At 36.6% G+C, this 21656-nt stretch overlaps 1 protein-coding gene across 1 annotated transcript in view; it reads right to left on the bottom strand.

Moving 5' to 3' along the window:
- TECRL (trans-2,3-enoyl-CoA reductase like) overlaps positions 1–21656 on the bottom strand; it is a 142436-nt gene that overhangs the window by 53605 nt on the left and 67175 nt on the right. Inside the window, 2 exon segments of the mRNA NM_001080324.2 lie at positions 1231–1334; positions 15892–15936. Of these exon segments, the coding sequence (NP_001073793.1) occupies positions 1231–1334; positions 15892–15936 (149 nt within the window).

Below are 21656 nucleotides of genomic sequence, written 5' to 3' on the forward strand. Positions count from 1 at the left end.
GGTGGAAAATTAAAGCGTGTGACATTTTGATTAATGAATGTAAACTTGAATTTCTCATTATGAGACTTAAATAACAATGTATAAATTATCCTGTGCCTTTAATAATTTTAAAAATTGATTGTTTAACTATACAGGGAAAACTCAAAACACTAAGCTGGCAAAAGAAAGCCAGTTTGAATAGAAAATATTAAAAGTAATCACATCACAAATATGAAATCGATTGTAACCAGAAAAAATATTAAACGTCTGAATAATATAAAGAAAATAGATTAAATTTAACTCAAAAATGAATGATTGCACTAATTTTTGTACATCAGTGTCAAAGTTACTCATCAGATTAACTCCTTCACTTCCTGTCACTAAATACCACATCAGTTCAGTTCAGTTCAGTCGCTCAGTCGTGTCCAACTCTTTGTGACCCCATGAATCACAGCACGCCAGGCCTCCCTGTCCATCACCAACTCCTGGAGTTCACCCAGACTCATGTCCATCGAGTCAGTGATGCCATCTAGCCATCTCATCCTCTGTCATCCCCTTCTCCTGCCCCCAATCCCTCCCAGCATCAGAGTCTTTTCCAAATACCACATAGCTTCTTGCTACTGAAGATATCCCATCTATCTATTCATTACTCATGAATCCTTCAGTACTTGTGAAGTAGTATCAAGTGTTTTCTGTTTACTTCTCCTGTTTTTTAATATGGTCTTCATTCTTCTAATGCTATTGGATTCAGTTGCCACCACTTTGAAATTACCTCCTTCAAGAAAGTTGAAAGAACACCCCAACCCCTACAACTCAAATAAGTCTTATTTCTTCACTCTCAGATTTTAAAATGTCCTCTCAACTGTCTTGGGACATTTTTTATTGAATATTCTATCTCCCTTCTTTCCAATGACAAATGTGTCTTCATCATACTGAGGCTCCTAGAAGGAAAAGATGAAGAAATACCAAGTAACTGACAAGACACAGGGGAAATAGAAATAAGGCCATCAGTCATGAGATAGATTTGAATTTACAAAGTAATTATTTCTTCTTTCAACCATTTTCCCCCCATTTCTCCAGTTCTTGAATGGAAATTTGGCCACTGATCATAGTAAGAATGGAGAATTTAAAATACTTCTAATGCAATATTTTGTTTCACTATGAATTTATTTGATAGAAGATATCCTCTCTCAACAAATCATTCACATCAAAATGTGGGACATCTATATTGCATTTCAAATTGATACTCACTGTAGTCCAACTGACTTGTTGACCTAGGTCTGTAAAATAGAGTGTGACAATAGACGAAGCTGCAACACTTTGAATGGTTAAGTTGTCCTTCAGAAAGGGCCCACCTTAAACAATAAGGAAATAATATTTTAATACAATTTTGAGGCAAACAAATGATAAAAATTTTTAATGTGAAACCAGTGAAAGCTAAGGATAAATTTCATATAGAAATTGCAATTTATAGTAAATATTTAAAGTAAGACAACATATGAATAAACCAATTTTAGAAAATATATCTGGCAAATTTTCAAATACACAGTGGTTTTCTAATGCCATTTAAACAAACTACAGATTACCACTAGCTACTAATGTGTTCTGAGAAAAATGTAATTTTAGATAATATCATAATCAAATATGATAAAGTATATTTTGAAGTATAATTTTGTGTGTCAGTAGACATACATATAAACTGTTCTATAATTGATTTTAATGTAGATGAATTAGATGGAGTAGAATTTTATTTTTTTTACAGGTTTCTTTATTTTTTTCCTGTTTATTTATTTATTTATTTTTTAACTTTACAATATTGTATTGGTTATGCCATATATCAAAACGAATCCACCACAGGTATACATGTGTTCCCAATCCTGAACCCTCCTTCCTCCTCCGTCCTCGTACCATCCCTCTGGGTCGTCCCAGTGCACTAGCCCCAAGCATCCAGTATCGAACATCGAACCTGGACTGGCAACTCATTTCATATATGATATTATACATGTTTCAATGCCATTCTCCCAAATCATCCCACCCTCTCCCTCCCCCACAGAGTCCAAAAGACTGTTCTATACATCAGTGTCTCTTTTGCTGTCTCGCATACAGGGTAATTGTTACCATCTTTCTAAATTACATATATATGCGTTAGGATACTGTATTGGTGTTTTTCTTTCTGGTTAACTACACTCTGTATAATACGCTCCAGTTTCACCCACCTCATTAGAACTGATTCACATGTATTCTTTTTAATGGCTGAGTAATACTCCATTGTGTATATGTACCACTGCTTTCTTATCCATTCATCTGCTGATGGACATCTAGGTTGCTTCCATGTCCTGGCTATAATAAACAATGCTGTGATGAACATTGGGGTACACGTGTATCTTTCAATTCTGGTTTCCTCAGTGTGTATGCCCAGCAGTGGGATTGCTGGGTCATAAGGCAGTTCTATTTCCAGTTTTTTAAGGAATCTCCACACTGTTCTCCATAGTGGCTGTACTAGTTTGCATTCCCACCAACAGTGTAAGAGGGTTCCCTTTTCTCCACACCCTCTCCAGCATTTATTGCTTGTAGACTTTTCGATCACAGCCATTCTGACTGGCGTGAAATGGTACCTCATAGTGGTTTTGATTTGCATTTCTCTGATAATGAGTGATGTTGAGCATCTTTTCATGTGTTTGTTAGCCATCTATATGTCTTCTTTGGATAATTGTCTATTTAGTTCTTTGGCCCATTTTTTGATTGGGTCATTTATTTTTCTGGAATCGAGCTATAGCAGTTGCTTGTATATTTTTGAGATTAGTTGTTTGTCTGTTGCTTCATTTGCTATTATTTTCTCCTATTCTGAAGGCTGTCTTTTCATCTTGCTTATAGTTTCCTTTGTTGTGCATAAGGTTTTAAGTTTAATTAGGTCCCATTTGTTTATTTTTGCTTTTATTTCCAATATTCTGGGAGGTGGGTCATAGAGGATCCTCCTGTGATGTATGTTGGAGAGTGTTTTGCCTATGTTCTCCTCTAGGAGTTTTATAGTTTCTGGTCTTATGTTTAGATCTTTAATCCATTTTGAGTTTATTTTTGTGTATGGTGTTAGAAAGTGGTCTAGTTTCATTCTTTTACAAGTGGTGGACCAGTTTTCCCAGCACCACTTGTTAAAGAGATTGTCTGTAATCCATTGTATATTCTTGCCTCCTTTGTCAAAGATAAGGTGTCCATATGTGCGTGGATTTATCTCTGAGATTTATATTTTGTTCCATTGATCTATATTTCTGTCTTTGTGCCAGTACCATACTGTCTTGATAACTGTGGCTTTGTAGTAGAGCCTGAAGTCAGGCAGGTTGATTCCTCCAGTTCCATTCTTCTTTCTCAAGATAGCTTTGCCTATTCGAGGTTTTTTGAATTTCCATACAAATTGTGAAATTATTTGTTCTAGCTCTGTGAAGAATACTGTTGGTAGCTTGATAGGGATTGCATTGAATCTATAAATTGCTTTGGGTAGTATACTCATTTTCACTATATTGATTCTTCCAATCCATGAACATGGCATATTTTTCCATCTATTAGTGTCTTCTTTGATTTCTTTCACCAGTGTTTTATAGTTTTTATAGTTTTTATAGTTTCTTTAGGTAGATATTTCCCTAAGTATATTATTATTTTCATTGCAATGGTGAATGGAGTTTTTTCCTTCATTTCTCTTTCTATTTTCTCATTATTAGTGTATAGGAATGCAAGGGATTTCTGTGTGTTGATTTTATATCCTGCAACTTTACTATATTTATTGATTAGTTCTAGTAATTTTCTGGTGGAGTCTTTAGGGTTTTCTATGTAGAGGATCATATCATCTGCAAACAGTGAGAGTTTTACTTCTTCTTTTCCAATTTGGATTCCTTTTATTTCTTTTTCTGCTCTGATTGCTGTGGCCAAAACTTCCAAAACTATGTTGAATAGTAATGGGGAAAGTGGGCACCCTTGTCTTGTTCCTGACTTTAGAGGAAATGCTTTCAATTTTTCACCATTGAGGATAATGTTTGCTGGGGGTTTGCATATATAGCTTTTATTATGTTGAGGTATGTTCCTTCTGTTCCTGCTTTCTGGAGAGTTTTTATCATAAATGGATGTTGAAATTTGTCAAAGGCTTTCTCTGCATCTATTGCGATAATCATATGGTTTTTATTTTTCAATTTGTTAATGTGGTGTATTACATTGATTGATTTGCGGATATTGAAGAATCCTTGCATCCCTGGGATAAAGCCCACTTGGTCATGGTGTATGATCTTTTTAATGTGTTGTTGGATTCTGATTGCTAGAATTTTGTTAAGAATTTTTGCATCTATGTTCATCAGTGATATTGGCCTGTAGTTTTCTTTTTTTGTGGCATCTTTGTCAAGTTTTGGTATTAGGGTGATTGTGGCCTCATAGAATGAGTTTGGAAGTTTACCTTCGTCTGCAATTTTCTGGAAGAGTTTGAGTAGGATAGGTGTTAGCTCTTCTCTAAATTTTTGGTAGAATTCAGCTGTGAAGCCGTCTGGACCTGGGCTTTTGTTTGTTGGAAGATTTCTGATTACAGTTTCAATTTTCGTGCTTGTGATGGGTCTATTAAGATTTTCTATTTCTTCCTGGTCGAGTTTTGGAAAGTTGTACTTTTCTAAGAATTTGTCCATTTCTTCCACATTGTCCATTTTATTGGCATATAATTACTGATAGTAGTCTCTAATGGTAGAAAGTGAAGAGGAACTAAAAAGCCTCTTGATGAAAGTGAAAGTGGAGAGTGAAAAAGTTGGCTTAAAGCTCAACATTCAGAAAACGAAGATCATGGCATCCCGTCCCATCACCTCGTGGGAAATAGATGGGGAAATAGTAGAAACAGTGTCAGATTTTATTTTTCTGGGCTCCAAAATCACTACAGATGGTGACTGCAGCCATGAAATTAAAAGACGTTTACTCCTTAGAAGGAAAGTTATGACCAACCTAGATAGCATATTCAAAAGCAGAGACATTATTTTGCCAACCAAGGTTCATCTAGTCAAGGTTACGGTTTTTCCTGTGGTCATGTATGGATGTGACAGTTGAACTGTGAAGAAGGCTGAGCGCCAAAGAATTGATGCTTTTGAACTGTGGTGTTGGAGAAGACTCTTGAGAGTCCCTTGGACTGCAAGGAGATCCAACTAGTCCATTCTGACGGAGATCAGCCCTGGGATTTCTTCGGAAGGAATGATGCTAAAGCTGAAACTCCAGTACTTTGGCCACCTCATGTGAAGAGTTGACTCATTGGAAAAGACTCTGATGCTGGGAGGGATTGGGGCAGGAGGAGAAAGGGACGACAGAGGATGAGATGGCTGGATGGCATCACTGAATCTATGGACGTGAGTCTGAGTGAACTCCGGGAGTTGGTGATGGAGAGGGAGGCCTGGCGTGCTGCGATTCATGGGGTCGCAAGGAGTTGGACATGACTGAGCGACTGATCTGATCTGATCTGATGATCCTTTGTATTTCTGTGTTGTCTGTTGTGATCTCTCCATTTTCATTTCTAATTTTATTGATTTGATTTTTCTCCCTTTGTTTCTTGATGAGTCTGGATAATGGTTTGTCAATTTTATTTACCTTTTCAAAGAACCAGCTTTTAGATTTGTCGATTTTTGCCATGGTCTCTTTTGTTTCTTTTGCATTTATTTCTGCCCTAATTTTTAAGATTTCTTTCCTTCTACTAACCCTGGGGTTCTTCATTTCTTACTTTTCTAGTTGCTTTAGGTGTAGAGTTAGGTTATTTTTTTGACTTTTTTCTTGTTTCTTGAGGTATGCCTGTATTGCTATGAATTTTCCCCTTAGGACTGCTTTTACAGTGTCCCACAGGTTTTGGATTGTTGTGTTTTCATTTTCATTCACTTCTATGCAAATTTTGATTTCTTTTTTGATTTCTTTGTGATTTGTTGGTTATTCAGCAGCATGTTGTTCAGCCTCCATATGTTGGAATTTTTAATAGTATTTCTCCTGTAATTGAGATTTAATCTTACTGCATTGTTTTCAGAAAAGATGCCTGAAATTATTTCAATTTTTTGAATTTACCAAGGCTAGACTTGTGGCCCATGATGTGATCTATCCTGGAGAAGGTGTGCACTTGACAAAAGGGTGAAATTCATTGTTTTGGGATGAAATGACCTATAGATATCAATTAGGTCTAACTAGTCTATTGTATCATTTAAAGTTTGTGTTTCCTTGTTAATTTTCTGTTTAGTTGATCTGTCCATAGATGTGAGTAGGGTATTAAAGTCTCCCACTATTATTGTGTTATTGTTAATTTCCCCTTTCATACTTGTTAGCATTTGTCTTACATATTGCAGTGCTCCTATATTGGTTGCATATATATTTATAATTGTTATATCTTCTTCTTGGATTGATCCTTTGATCATTATGTAGTGACCATCTTTGTCTCTTTTCACAGCCTTTGTTTTAAAGTCTATTTTATCTGATATGAGTATTGCTACTCCTGCTTTCTTTTGGTCTCTATTTGCATGGAAAGACTTTTTCCAGCCCTTCACTTTCAGTCTGTTTGTGTCCCCTGTTTTGAGGTGGGTCTCTTGTAGACAACATATGAAGGGGTCTTGTGTTTGTATCCATTCAGCCAGTCTTTGTCTTTTGGTTGGGGCATTCAACCCATTTGCGTTTCAGGTAATTATTGATAAATATGATCCCATTGCCATTTACTCTATTGTTTTGGCTTCAAATTTATACACCCTTTTTGTGTTTCCTGTCCAGAGAAGATCCTTTAGCATTTGTTGGAGAGCTGGTTTGGTGGTGCTGAATTCTCTCAGCTTTTGCTTGTCTGTAAAGCTTTCGATTTCTCCTTCGTATTTGAATGAGATCTTTGCTGGGTACAATAATCTGGGCTGTAGGTTATTTTCTTTCATCACTTTAAGTATGTCTTGCCATTCCCTCCTGGCTGGAAGAGTTTCTATTGAAAGATCAGCTGTTATCCTAATGGGAATTCCCTTGTGTGTTATTTGTTGTTTTTCCCTTGCTGCTTTTAATATTTGTTCTTTGTGTTTGATCTTTGTGAATTTGATTAATATGTGTCTTGGGGTGTTTCGCCTTGGGTTTATCCTGTTTGGGACTCTCTGGATTTCTTCGACTTGAGTGATTATTTCCTTCCCCATTTTAAGGAAGTTTTCAACTATTATCTCCTCAAGTATTTTCTCATGGTCTGTCTTTTTGTCTTCTTCTTCTGGGACTCCTATGATTTGAATGTTTTAGCATTTAATATTGTCCTGGAGGTCTCTGAGATTGTCCTCATTTCTTTTAACTCGTTTTTCTTTTTTCCTCTCTGATTCATTTATTTCTACCATTGTCTTCTAATTCACTAATCCTATTTTCTGCCTCTGTTATTCTACTATTTGTTGCCTCCAGAGTGTTTTTGATCTCATTTATTGCATTATTCATTATATATTGACTCTTTTTTATTTCTTCTAGGTCCTTGTTAAACCTTTCTTGCAACTTCTTAATCCTTGTCTCCAGGCTATTTACCTGTGATTCCATTTTGATTTCAAGATTTTGGATCAATTTCACTATCATTATTCGGAATTTTTTATCAGGTAGATTCCCTATCTCTTCCTCTTTTTTTTGGTTTGGTGGGCATTTATCCTGTTCCTTTACTGGCTGGGTATTCCTCTGTCTCTTCATCTTGTTTATATTGCTGAGTTTGAGGTGTCCTTTCTGTATTCTGGCAGTTTGTGGAGTTCTCTTTATTGTGGCATTTCCTCTCTGTGTGTGGGTTTGTACAGGTGGCTTGTCAAGGTTTCTTGTTTAGGGAAGCTTGTGTTCGTGTTCTGGTGGGTGGAGCTGGATTTCTTCTCTTTGGAGTGCAATGAAGTGTCCAGTAATGAGTTATAAGATGTCTATGGTTTTGTAGTAACTTTGGGCAGCCTGTGTATTGGAGCTCAGGGCTGTGTTCCTGTGTTGCTGGAGAATTTGCTTGGTATGTCTTGCCCTGGAACTTGTTGGCCCTTGTGTGGTGCTTGGTTTCAGTGTAGGTATGGAGGCGTTTGATGAGCTCCTGTAAGTTAATGTTCCCTGGAGTCATGAGTTCCCTGGAGTCAGGGTTTGGACTTAAGCCTCCTGCTTCCAGTTATCAGTCTTATTTTTACAGTAGTCTCTAAACTTCTTCTTATATACAGCATCATCAATAAAACATCTAGGTTAAAGATGAAAAGTTTCTCCACCGTGAGGGTCACCCAGAGAGGTTCACAGTGTTACATGGAGAAAAGAAGAGGGAGGAGGGAGTTAGAGGTGACCCGAATGAGATGAGGTGGAATCAGTAGAGGAGAGAGTGGGCTAGCCAGTAATCACTTCCTTATGTGCAGTCCACAAGTGGACCGCTCAGAGATGTTCACGGAGTTATACAGAGAAGAGAAGAGGAAGGAAGGAGACAGAGGTGGCCAGGAGGATAAAAGGGGGGAATGAAAAGGAGAGAGACAGATCCAGCCAGTAATCAGTTGCCTAAGTGTTCTCCACCGTCTGGAACACACAGAAATTCACAGAGTTGGGTAGACTAGAGAGGGGTTAGGGAGGAGACACAGGCGACCTGGTGGAGAAAAAGGAGAGTCCAAAGGGGGAGAGAGCAGTCAAGCCAGTAATTTTTCTCCCTAGTGAAAAATGGGTACTGAAGATTGGGTTCTTAAAGGTACAAAATTGGTAACAAATACCTAAAAGCAAAAATTAAAAATCTAGAGTAGAATTTGGAATTTCAAAAATACAATGTTAAAGACAGGAAGAAGGAAAAGAACGAGAGAAAAAGAAAAGGAAAAAAAAAGTCACAAAAATTATAAAGAAAATATGGGTACAAAATTGATAACAAATACCAAAAAGCAAAAGTTAAAAATCTAGAGTAGAGTTTGGAATTTGAAAAATACAATGTTAAAGAAAAGAAGAAGAAAAAGAAAGAGAAAAAACAAACAAACAAATACAAACAAAAATTATAAAGAAAATATAGGTACAAAATTGACAACAAATACCAAAAAGCAAAAGTTAAAAATCTAAGAGTAGAGTTTGGAATTTGAAAAATACAATGTTAAAGAAAAGAAGAAGAGAAAGAAAGAAAAAAAAAGTCCCAAAAATTATTTAAAAAAAAAATAGGTACAAAATTGATAACAAATACCAAAAAGCTATGGTAACCCACTCCAGTATTCTTGCCTGGAGAATCCCAGGGATGGGGAGCCTGGTGGGCTGCCGTCTATGGGGTTGTTCAGAGTCAGACACAACTGAAGCGACTTAGCAGCAGCAGCAACCAAAAAGCTAAAATTAAAAATCTAGAGTAGAGTTTGGAATTTCAAAAATACAATGTTAAAGAAAAGAAGAAAAAAAAAAAAGAGAGAGAAAAAGAAAAAAAAAAGGTTACAAAAATTATAAAGAATATATATATGAAGTTTGCTTTAAAAAAAATAGGGTCTTTTTTTTTTTTTTGCAAAGTAATAGTAGGTTATAAAATTCAAAATTAAAGGAGTAATAGAGGATTTAAATTTTTTTTAAAAATTAAAAAAAAAAGAAAGAAAGAAAGAATGATCATAAAAATAGTAAAAATATATCTAGGATTTTCTCTGGTGTTGTGGTATTGTGGGGCAGTTCATTTTCGGCTAGTTCCTTGATCCGGCCTATATTTCTCAAAATCTATAGGCCCCTTCCTATGTGGTTTGTACTAATGACAGGGTTTTAATCTATTGCCTGTCGCTTCCAAGGCGGTTCCGTCTGTTATAGCTTCTTCTGTTTGCTGGTCTCTTCAGTGTCTGATTTCCGCCCTGATACAAAGGGGGCGGTGGTGGACACTTTTTTTTTTTTTTTTTTTAGTCTCACTTGTTCAGTCACGCTTTGGGGAGGGAGGGACGCTGCAAACAAATAACACTGGCGTGTGCTTGCAGTACCTCAGCCACACTGGGCCTAACCCCCTCTCACGGCGCAGGTAGCCTCCCTGCCCACACTGCTCAGGCTCTAGATTGCTCTGCTGGGAACCATCTGAGGCCAGCCCTGGGCTGCTTGCACCTCCCAGGTCTAAGCTGCTCAGGTTCAGGCACTCGGGTAGTCCTCAGAGGCGCAGACTTGGTTGGGCCTGCGTTTTGTGCCCTTCCCAGGTCCGAGCAGCTCAGGTGATGAGGTGTTTGGCGAGCGCGGTTGCTGCGACTTATCGCCTCCCCGTGGCTCGGTTTTCTGGGTGTACAACTGGTGCACCTTCTCAGGCGAATGTTGACCGTCCAGAACCCCAAGAAGTCTTAGTTAGCAAAGAAGCCTGCTTACGGTTTTGTAGATAATGTCTCTCTGGGCTGCGATTGCCCCCTTCTGGCTCTGGCTGCCTGTCACTGGAGGGGGATGGTCTGCAGCCGGCTATCTCTGTTCAGTCCTTTGTTCTGTGCACGGGCCTGGCAGTGTCTTAGGTTAGGGCTGGCTTTTCATGTGGTAGTTATCCCACAGTCTGGTTTGGTAACCCAAATTAGTTTGCTCAGGTAGCGCTCAGGGCATTCAGGCCAGATCCTCACTCTAAGCGATGCATCCTGTGCCTCCCTGCCCAGCCCCCGCTTGCTAGTGGCAGGTGCCAGTGTCTGCACTGCTTCTCTGCTGGGGGAGTTAATGTTGGGCTCATAATCTATGGGTTTTAATTGTTTATTTATTTTTCCTCCCTGTTATGTTGCCCTCTGTGCTTCCAAGGCTCGGCACAGACTCGGCTGTGAGAGTGTTTCCTGGTGTTTGGAAACTTCTTTCTTTTAAGACTCCCTTCCTGGGATGGAGCTCCGTCCTTCCCTCTTTTGTCTCTTTTTTTGTCCTTTATATTTTTTCCTACCTCCTTTTGAAGACAATGGGTTGCTTTTCTGGGTGCCTGATGTCCTCTGCCGGAATTCAGAAGTTGTTTTGTGGAATTTACTCGGCATTTAAATGTTTTTTTGATGAATTTGTGGGGGAGAAAGTGGTCTCCCCGTCCTATTCCTCTGCCATCTTAGCTCCTCCCCTCTAGAATTTTAAAAGTCATCGTAAAGCACCTGGGGATGGGCTTGATTCAGCTTTCAAAAAGATCATTGTGATTGTTGTATGGTAACTGGGAAGAAAAGGAAGCTAGATTACTTAGAAGAAAGTAAGAATTCACCAACCACGGTATGAGGTTTATTTGGACTAAGACGGCAGTGGTAGAGATGTTAAAAATTCATCAACCCCAAAAAGTTTGATCTTAGAGCAAGTTTAACCTGTGAGATTCAGGTTGAGGTAAATTTTTGTCCTGAGCACTTAATTGCATTGTAATATCATTAACTGACAAAGAGTAGAGTGAGGAAAGACCAGATTTGCACTGGGATGACCCAGGGTGGGTAGTACAGGGAGGGAGGTGGGAGGGGGGTTCAGGATGAGGAACATGTGTACACCCATGGCAGATTCATGTTGATGTATGGCAAAACCAATACAATATTATAAAGTAAATAAATATATATATACACATAAACAGCAAAGTATACAAAAAAAAAAAGAAAATTTCAATTAGGGTGCATTTAATGTGAGATATCTATTAGGCCTTCAACTGGGAGCTGTCAAGTAGGCAGTTGGGTGGCTGTGTCTGAAGATATTTTCAAAGTCATTGACAGTTAAAGCCATGGGGGCATGGTGAGATTATTTATGCATGCAGTTTGAAATGAAGGAATACAAACTGAGACTGAGTTTCCTAGCACTCCAGGCTTTTGAATTCAGAAGACAAACACACAGCAAAGATTATTTAAAACTTTCTCATGAAATAGGAAGAAACAGAACTGATGATGGAAAGTTTGTGAAAGAAATGTTCTGCTCTTAAAAATGAACACTAGATAAGTTTGCCGTTGTGTACTGAAAGATATGTACAAAGGTGTCTTTTTTAGTATTGTTTGTAGTAGCAAAACATAAAAATCTTAAGTATACATAAACAAGATGTGGATAAATATAATCTGTTTTATTCAAACAAAAGTATATTATACAGAAAGATAAATGAGTAGATTAGAACTGTGTATACCAGCATAGATGCATCTCACAAGTACAATACTATTAATGTTATTATTTTTATTTGTATTATGCTGCTAAGTCGCTTCAGTCGTGTCCGACTCTGTGTGACCCCATAGATGGCAGCCCACAAGGCTCCCCCGTCCCTGGGATTCTCCAGGCAAGAACACTGGAGTGGGTTGCCATTTCCTTCTCCAATGCATGAAAGTGAAAAGTGAAAGTGAAGTCGCTCAGTCACGTCCGATTCTTTGCGACCCCATGGACTGCAGCCTATCAGGCTCCTCCATCCATGGGACTTCCCAGGCAAGAGTCCTGGAGTGGGGTGCCATTGTCTTCTCCTATTTGTATTATACTTTATGCTAAACTATTTATGGATTATATTAACTCTACTTATGTACAAATTTCCTTTCATTCTTTATTATTGAAAGAAAGTAAGATATTAAATTTTGACCATATTTTGATTTTTTAAATATAATATTTAGATTTATAATTATGCTTACAGGTATTTTTTATAAGATAAAAATAGGCAATTGTTATATATTAATTTTGATAAATCCAACATGAATATAGTAAGCTATGATTTTCTTGCCTAGTTTATGATATATGGCTTCAAAAGAAGTCATCTTGGTGGGCCAGAGTTAATAACAAATCTGAATGGAGTCAGAAATAGGGATACCAAGATTTAATACACTGGGAAGAGTCACTATACTATTGTTGGTTTAAAAATGAAGAGGGCTACCTGGCAAATAATTAAAGTGACCTCTAGGAACTGATAGCCATCCAGGAAATAGGGATCTCTGTCATAAAAGCTAAAAAGTGAATTCTGCCAACAAGACTGAAGGTGGAAGTAGATTTCCTCAGAAGTCTAGATGAGAATTCAATGTAGCTGATACCTTATTCTAAACTTGGATACTCTGAGTAGAGAATCCAGCCAAATTATATCTTTGAGCTCATAAATAATTGCTGTTTTAAGCTGCTAAGTTTGTGGTAATTTGTTGCACATTGATATAACATGGTTCAAGGTTTGTTATCCAGCTGATCAGAATGTCATTGTGACAGTCACTCTAACAACAAGAAATATTGATAAGGACTGATGAAAACTTCTTTCCAACGTGCACCTATCGACATCATAGTTTCCCACTGTTCTATCCCCTTGCTGACATCAAAGAACAGAATATTGGCATTTTGTTTTTAAAATATGGAAAATCAATATAGTATTTGGGTGAAAAAATGTGAGAGAATCCAGATATATCATTAATCATATCACTCTTAGATACAGTAATCAGGAACTCCTTTCCTTGGCATTCTATATCTATGTCCTTTTCCAATGGGAGAGGAATATGTGGGACCAAGAGGATGCACCTAATGGAGCCCATGACATTTATACCATAAGTTGGCCTCTTAAGGCCCCTACATTTTCTGCCTAAATTTGCTCAAGTTATATATCTTTTGGGGACATTTTTGCCCAAGAATGGGCCAAACACTGAGGTGCATACTTGTAACCCTAGGAGATTGTATAAAGGGTATGTGAATGGTTGGAATCGGGGATGGGAAGAGAAGGACCAATTCAACATGTACTTAAACCTTCTACTGAACAAATCTAATGTTTCTAAGAATTAGAAATTGGACCCCATACTTCCAGGACATTATAAATTATATTAACCACAGTAATGAGAGAACACATTTAGGTTACCAGTTTGTATGACAGATTTATTGCAACAATGGCTGCAATTATTCACCATTACCATGTCAGCATCACTCACAATATGACTTTTAGTCCCTTCTATTAAGAGTTGGTGTTGGTTTCCCCAACCTTGAATATAAGGTAGCCTAGTATCTTGCTCTGACAAATAGAATGTGGGACAAGGAATCATAAACCAGTTCTAAGCCTGGGCTTCATGAATTCTTGAATGCTTGTGCTCATTTATTTGCACTCCTGATTCCACCAAGGCCAGAACTTTCTGATGAAGCATGAGAACATATAGAGCAGAGAGGAGTGGCTACAGCCCTGAACATTCTGGCCAGTCCAGCAATCCACCAGCTCACCTTAGCTGTTTGAATGAAACTAGCCAAGCAAGGTCAACCCCAGCCCAGCTAAGCAGAAATCCCAAGCCAAAAAAATGTTGGCTATATTTTCCCATAAAAATAAATTGCTTGTTCTTTTATTTGTGTTTTAGCAGTCTTTTGTGTATAGAAAATGTAAAAGACTCTAAAATAACATGATATAATTATTCATAGTGCACTCATTCTGGCAAAGATACTCTGGCAGCAAATATGTAATATTCATGCCTTGCTTTGTTTTGGTGTTGTCTTTTTCCTTAATATTAATAGTTACAACTATGTTTAATGAGGTGTTAACCATGCACAAATCATTATAGTACTTTATAAACATAATCTTACTTACACACTAGCCACCACCTACAAAAATCACACATACACACACACACAAACCATAAGTTAGATTCTTTATTAGCTCACTTTACAAAAGAAGATTCTGAATATAAGTAAGTAGAAAGATAGGTTTTAAATTGTTTTATTCCAAATAGCCTTTGTGCCATATCCTGCTTATATCACTAAATTCATAGATTCCTTTTTTCAAATAGTTCATCACATTCTTATAAAAATAAATAAATAAAGGTAGTCCTTGATGGGGCTGTTTATAAAACACTCCAAAAAAAAAAAAAAAAAAAGAACACTTGGAGGGTTATGCTTTATTCCCATCACACACTGGTACATCCAACCAGGTATATGAGTGAAGGGAAATAAAATGTCACATTCACCAGAAAGGTTGAAGTAACAGAAATTCCCCAGTCCCTTATAAAATCCCTCAAATTGAAATTACATCTGACACTGATGCTTGTATTCTCAGTTTTTTTTTAATTCATATAATAATCAAGTTCAGAAAACAATACCATTATTTCATTTTATATTATTTCAGCAACCATGTGTTAAAAGGCCCCATAGAAGCAAAAAGAAACAAGATAATGATTCTTCTCTTGAAAACTCTAACTGGATGAGAATTTGCCTTGAACACTTGAATTTCAAAAAATGTGAAACCTCAAGAAATGGTGATTTATAAAAATATTCTGGATTCCCATGTTTTCAACATAGACATCTCAGAAAAAGGTGGAATATTTAAGATAGCAATGAAAACAACAAAACATCTTAGAGAAATCATTTGTACTTAAGTGAATATGATATCGAAGAAATGATAGCCTGAATATTAGCAAAGTACCAGAAAAATACAAGGCAGGTCAGGATTGTGTAGAAAAATTTAAGGATTGAAATTTCTTAAAAGATATCTCTGTAGATTTATTATGAACCTGAACTGAATATTCCTCAGAAATTTCCAATCTACTCAGAGCTTTAACAAGTTCAAATGTAAGGTCAAGTGATGTGATTCAATACCAATGATTCTTAGCAAGACTAACTTTTGTGTATTTTTAGAATAAAATTTTTAAATTTTATGACCAGAAAATAAGGTTTGAAATTTTGAAACACTTGAGGCTTATTAATGGAAACAATACAACTCCCTATAATTCATTAATTCTGTTTCTCCTTATCTCTCTTATTCTGCTTTTTAACAGGAATAAAGGGAAAGAGAACTGAGCCGTATCCCTGAGACTATATTAGGAGGCAGTAGACTGAGGGGATATAGCAATAAAAGCTTTTGAGACAGATGTTAGTTCAGATCCTGCCTTCAATACACAATGACAGTGAATGTATGAAATTTATTTCTGTGAGACTAAAATTCCTCTATCATAAACGTGAAACACTAGCTTTTGAGGAGGCTCAAATAAAACAATATATTTTCAGTATTTATTATAATACCTGTCATTTGGTAATCGATAAATAAATATTGCCTATTGATGACAGAAAAAGGATTCTAAATTAAATAAATAGATGAGTGAAATTATTTCTTACCACGTTCTAGCTGCAGGCCTACTCGAGAAGGATACCACTGTGGACCTATTCAATGAAAAATGACATTTAATTGTAAGCACAGGTGTAAACATATTTTAAAAGCAATATTTTCCATTAGAAGATAGATTAGATCTCAGAAGGTGATTAAAAATGATTATCCAGTATTAGAAATGGAGACAGTAGTTTTCCTTTACAGGATAAGCACTATGGATAATTCTGGAAGAAAGCATGATGGGCGGGTGCTTTAGGGATGGTGATTTTCTGCTTTTTGGTCTAGGAACTTGTTACCCAGATGAATTCAATTTGTGGACATGTAATAAAATAAGTGACCTATGTATAGTGGTGATTTAGTTGCTAAGTTGTGTCCAATTTTTGTGATCCCATGGACGGTAGCCTGGACGGTAGCCTGCCAGGCTCCTCTGTCCATGGAGTTTCCCAGGCAAGCATATTGGAGTGGGTTTCCATATCCCTATCCATGGTATCTTCCTGACCCAGGAAGTGAACTCAGGTCTCCTGCATTGCAGGTAGATTCTTTACTGACTGAACTATAAGGGAAGTTGACCCATGTATAGCTTGTGCAATTTGAAAATTATTCTTAAAAAAAAAAAAAAAAAGTCTTAGATAGCTTCATTTAAAACTGGAGAACTGTGACCTCATTCAAAATTTATTTAAAATTAACATGTGGAACTGAGTTATTTTCTCTATCAGGAATAAGCCACTCTATCAGAATAGTATGTACTATTGACTTTTAGTATTATGAGCAAATTGATTATAGCAGAAATATAACTTTACTGTCTTCTACATATAATACTATTAGTAATAAGTAGAATACTAAAATTTCTGTATGATTAGAAAAATCAAAATACCTTTATTATATGCTAAAACTGAAACTTTAGAAAATGAAGATCATGGCATCCGGTCCCATCACTTCATGGGAAATAAATGGGGAAACAGTGGAAACAGTGTCAGACTTTATTTTTTGGGGCTCCAAAATCACTGCAGATGGTGACTGCAGCCATGAAATTAAAAGACACTTACTCCTTAGAAGGAAAGTTATGACCAACCTAGATAGCATATTCAAAAGCAGAGACATTACTTTGCCAACAAAGGTCCATCTAGTCAAGGCTATGGTTTTTCCAGTGGTAATATACGGATGTGAGAGTTGGACTGTGAAGAAGGCTGAGTGCCGAAGAATTGATGCTTTTGAACTGTGGTGTTGGAGAAGACTCTTGAGAGTCCCTTGGACTGCAAGGAGATCCAACCAGGCCATTCTGAAGGAGATCAGCCCTGGGATTTCTTTGGAAGGAATGATGCTAAAGCTGAAACTCCAGTATTTTGGCCACCTCATGCGAAGAGTTGACTCATTGGAAAAGACTCTGATGCTGGGAGGGATTGGGGGCAGGAGGAGAAGAGGATGACAGAGGATGACATGGCTGGATGGCATCACTGACTCGATGGACGTGAGTCTGAGTGAACTCCTGGAGTTGGTGATGGACAGGGAGGCCTGGCGTGCTGCCATTCATGGGGTCGCAAAGAGTCGGACACGACTGAGCGACTGAACTGAACTAAACTGAACTGAAAGCTGAAACACCAGTACTTTGGCCACCTCATGCAAAGAGTTGACTCATTGGAAAAGACTCTGATGCTGGGAAGGATTGGGGGCAGGAGGACAAGGGGATGACAGAGGATGAGATGGCTGGATGGCATCACTGACTCGATGGACATGAGTCTGAGTGAACTCCTAGAGTTGGTGATGGACAGGGAGGTCTGTGGCATGCTGCGATTCGTGGGGTCACAAAGAGTCAGACACGACTGAGAGACTGAACTGAACTGAACACACATCCATAATAAAAAAGTTGATTCACAATTATCAGAATATTTTTATTTTCTCTTAAAATGAATTCTTTATTATTACTTTAAAGGCTGTATTGAAAATTTAATTTTTAACTTTGAGGTACAATTTTAAGCAAATTCAATTCATATATAATAATTTAAGAGTACTGACAAAAGAATACTACACAATTGCTATTTCTTTTTCAAAACATTACTTTCTAAATTGTCAGTAAGAGTAATGATAATGTAATACAACTGAATTGCAGTCAATTCTATCTAAATTTACTGCAAAAATTCCTGCAACTTACACGTGCAAGTTCTCATGAATAAATAACTCATAAGTTAAAACTTATAATCAATAGTTAAACTTTATTAAGATTACATCTAAACAAAATTTAATAATAGTGTGGCAAATGAGGAATACACAAACATTTAACTCTGACATTTGATTTTTTTAATTGTATTTACTACTAATTGTTTTATTTATATAGCCATTTGTTGTTCTGAAATGCATGCTAAAATTGTTTGTTGAAAAGAATTTTTAAATAGCTATACTTATTAATCATACTGAAAATATGCTGCCAAAGAAGTATGATGGAAACAAATGCAAAGAGATATCTACAGTTTAAAATGAGTTTGCAATTATGGATATAGAAGAAAATATAAAACTTATGAAAATCCATTTATATTTGACAAATAATCATTGACCACCTCTGATTATACATGTTGTCAAGTTCAGTCCATTTTAGTAATATTGGTGTAAGACATTATTTTCAATAGCACTTTATGAGGTTTTTGGGCTTCTTTGGTGGCTCAAATGGTAAAGAATCTGCCTGCAATGCAGGAGACCCAGGTTTGATCCATGGGTTGGGAAGATCCCTTGGAGAAGGAAATGGCTACCCAATATAATATTCTTGCCTGGAAAATTCAAAGCATAGAGGAGCCTGGCAGGCTACAGTCCATGGGGTTGCAAAGAGTCAGACATGACTGGCTGAATTTCACTTCACTTTTTTCACATTTATAGCATCTTTTTAATAGTGGGAAATATCAGTGCAAAATTAATTCAATCATTCTAGGCAAAGAGATCTATCTGTGACCTAGATGAGTCAATTCTGGCTGTATCCACAATGATCAATCAGATAGTTTAGAAGCTGTTAATGCCTTCAAGGAAAACTACTTCCTTTCAATCCTCTCAATAAGAATAAACTATAAGTCTGAGTTCAGTTCAGTTGCTCAGTTGTGTCCAACTCTGACCCGATGAACCACAGCATGCCAGGCCTCCCTGTCCATCACCAACTCCTGGAGTCCACCCAATCCCATGTCCATCGAGTCGATGATGTCATCCAACCATCTCATCCTCTGTCACCTCCTTCTCCTCCTGCCCTCAATCTTTCCCAGCATCAGAGTCTTTTCAAATGAGTCAGCTCTTCACAGAAAAATAAAGTCAGCCATTGTTTCCAGTGTTTCTCCGTCTATTTGCCTTGAAGTGATGGGACCAGATGACATAATCTTAGTTTTCTGAATGTTAAGCTTTAAGCTATAACTATAAATCTACTTATGAAATAAACATGGCATTTAAAGGTTGTAATCTTTGAACACTGTGTCCCAGAGAAAGAGAGTTACTAACTGCTATGTAAACCTTTAGATTAGTTTCAATTCTGTTTTCAAAGAGCAAAACATACATTTTCTGATATTCTCTATGCTTGTTGAGCTTAGATGGAATAGGCTGGAAAAACATCAGGAAAAATAGTTTATAAAGGATAAGGATATACATTGCATAATGAATTTTAGCATGTGTGAATAGTCCTGAAAATTATAATACTGAGTACATTGAACTCTGACGGCTGGCTCACAGCCGAATTATGGCTATGTAGTAGCTCTAATGCATCTACTAGTATCTTAAATTATTTAAGATGTTGAACTCGACTAGTATAATACCTATTATATTCTACCATGATTTAGAGTTCTATCCTTGATGATTGGAAGACTTCATAAACTATGCAATAACATCCCAAATAAGTAGTGTCTGCATACAATTCAAATATATTTATTTTACTAAAATAGGTTTTTCTGAATTTCTGGTTGTGACCATAATATGTTTAAAGATAGAATTAGTGTTATTATCAGCACTATATAAAGGGGTAGAATAGAGTAGAATAAAGTAGAAATGGATTGTCATGGCACTGGATGCAATATATTAGGATAAATTCTAGATAGACAAGTTCAGTATTGTTTCTTCAATGTTTTGTTTCAATAGCTTAAATTGTATAGATACATTTTTGTTTTTAGCTTAAATTGTATAGATACATTTTTGTTTTTATTTGACTACTGTACATTCTTTATTATGAATCATAGTCAAAAACTTGGCGACTAAAATGACAACTATGTGTGTATGTGTATATATATGTGTATGTGTATATATATATATATATACATACATATATATATATATACTGCATTTTATTGCAAAATAAATAATTTTTTTTCTAAAGCTCTCTATTATAGAGGTTTTGCACAAAAATTAACATTAATGGTTGAATTAAATCCTATAATATAAAACAGATTTAAAAGGTTTGAGTGTTTTTTTCCTTCAAGAAGATTTGTTCTTAAATTTTGAAAGATTAAGAAACAGGGTAATGATATAAATTATATCGGATTTCAGCCATCTAAAATATTCAACAAGTTTTACAAAGGAGATGAGAGTCTTGAAGACGAGCACAGTGGCCAGCCATTGGAAGTTGACAATGACCATTTGAGAGCAATCAACAAAGCTGATCCTTTTACAACTACATGATAAGTTGCCTAAGAGCTCAATGTCAACCACTCTAGAGTCGTTCAGCATTTGAACAGGTGAAACAGCCCGATAAGTGGGTTCCTCGTGAGCTGACTGAAAACCAAAGCAATCATCATTTTGAAGTGTCATCTTCTCTTACTCTAAGCAACAACAGTGAAAAATTTCTTGATTGGTTTGTGACATGCAACAAAAAGTGGATATGACAATTGGCAATGAACAGCTCACTGGTTAGACCAGGAAGAAACTCCAAAATACTTCCAAAGCCAAACTTGCACCCAAAAAATAAAAGATCATAATCACTCTTTGGTGGTCTGCTGCTGGTCTGATCCACTACAGCTTTCTGAATCTTGGCAAAACCATTATATCTGAGAAGTAGGCTCAGCAAATCGATGAGATGCACAGAAAACTGCAATTCATGCAGCCAGCACTGGTTAACAGAAAGACCCCAATTCTTCCCCATTACAATGCCCAACCTCAGGTCACAAAACCAATGCTTCAAAAGTTGAACAAATTGGGCTACAGAGTTTTGCCTCATCTGCCAAATTCACCTGACCTCTCACCAACCACTTCTTCAAGTATCTTGACAATTTTTTGCAGAGAAAATATTTCCGCCACCAGCAGGAGGCAGAAAATGCTTCCCAAGAGTTCACTGAACCCTAAAGCATGGATTTTTATGCTACAGGAATAAATAAACTTATTTCTGTTGGCAAAAATGTGTTGATTTTAATGGTTCTTATTAATACTTTGATTAATATAGGTGTGTTTGAGCCTAGTTATAATGATTTAAAATTTGCAGTCCAAAACCACAGTTACATTCAAATCAATCTAATATGATTAGAATTCTTCTTCTAGAATGTTTATCAGCAGTATAAATTTTAACTTAAATACTTAAATTCATGTCTCCAGATATTCAATTTTAGAAATAAAAGTCAGCAATAGAATTTTTTTTTTTAAATAATGAAAGTCAGAAATCTTTATTGAGTCACTGATGGCATGTGTTCTGTATTTGTGTTTATGAGAAGCAGGAAGTGTTAGGCACTCAGTCATGTCCAACTTTTTGCAATCCCAGGGACTGAAAACTTAGTGTCAGTTAGTATTAATAGTTAGATCGTACAGACTAAAGCTTACATAGGTTAAA

The sequence above is a fragment of the Bos taurus genome, chromosome 6 (genome assembly GCF_002263795.3).
Source record: "Bos taurus isolate L1 Dominette 01449 registration number 42190680 breed Hereford chromosome 6, ARS-UCD2.0, whole genome shotgun sequence".
NCBI classification, from domain to species: Eukaryota; Metazoa; Chordata; class Mammalia; order Artiodactyla; family Bovidae; genus Bos; species Bos taurus.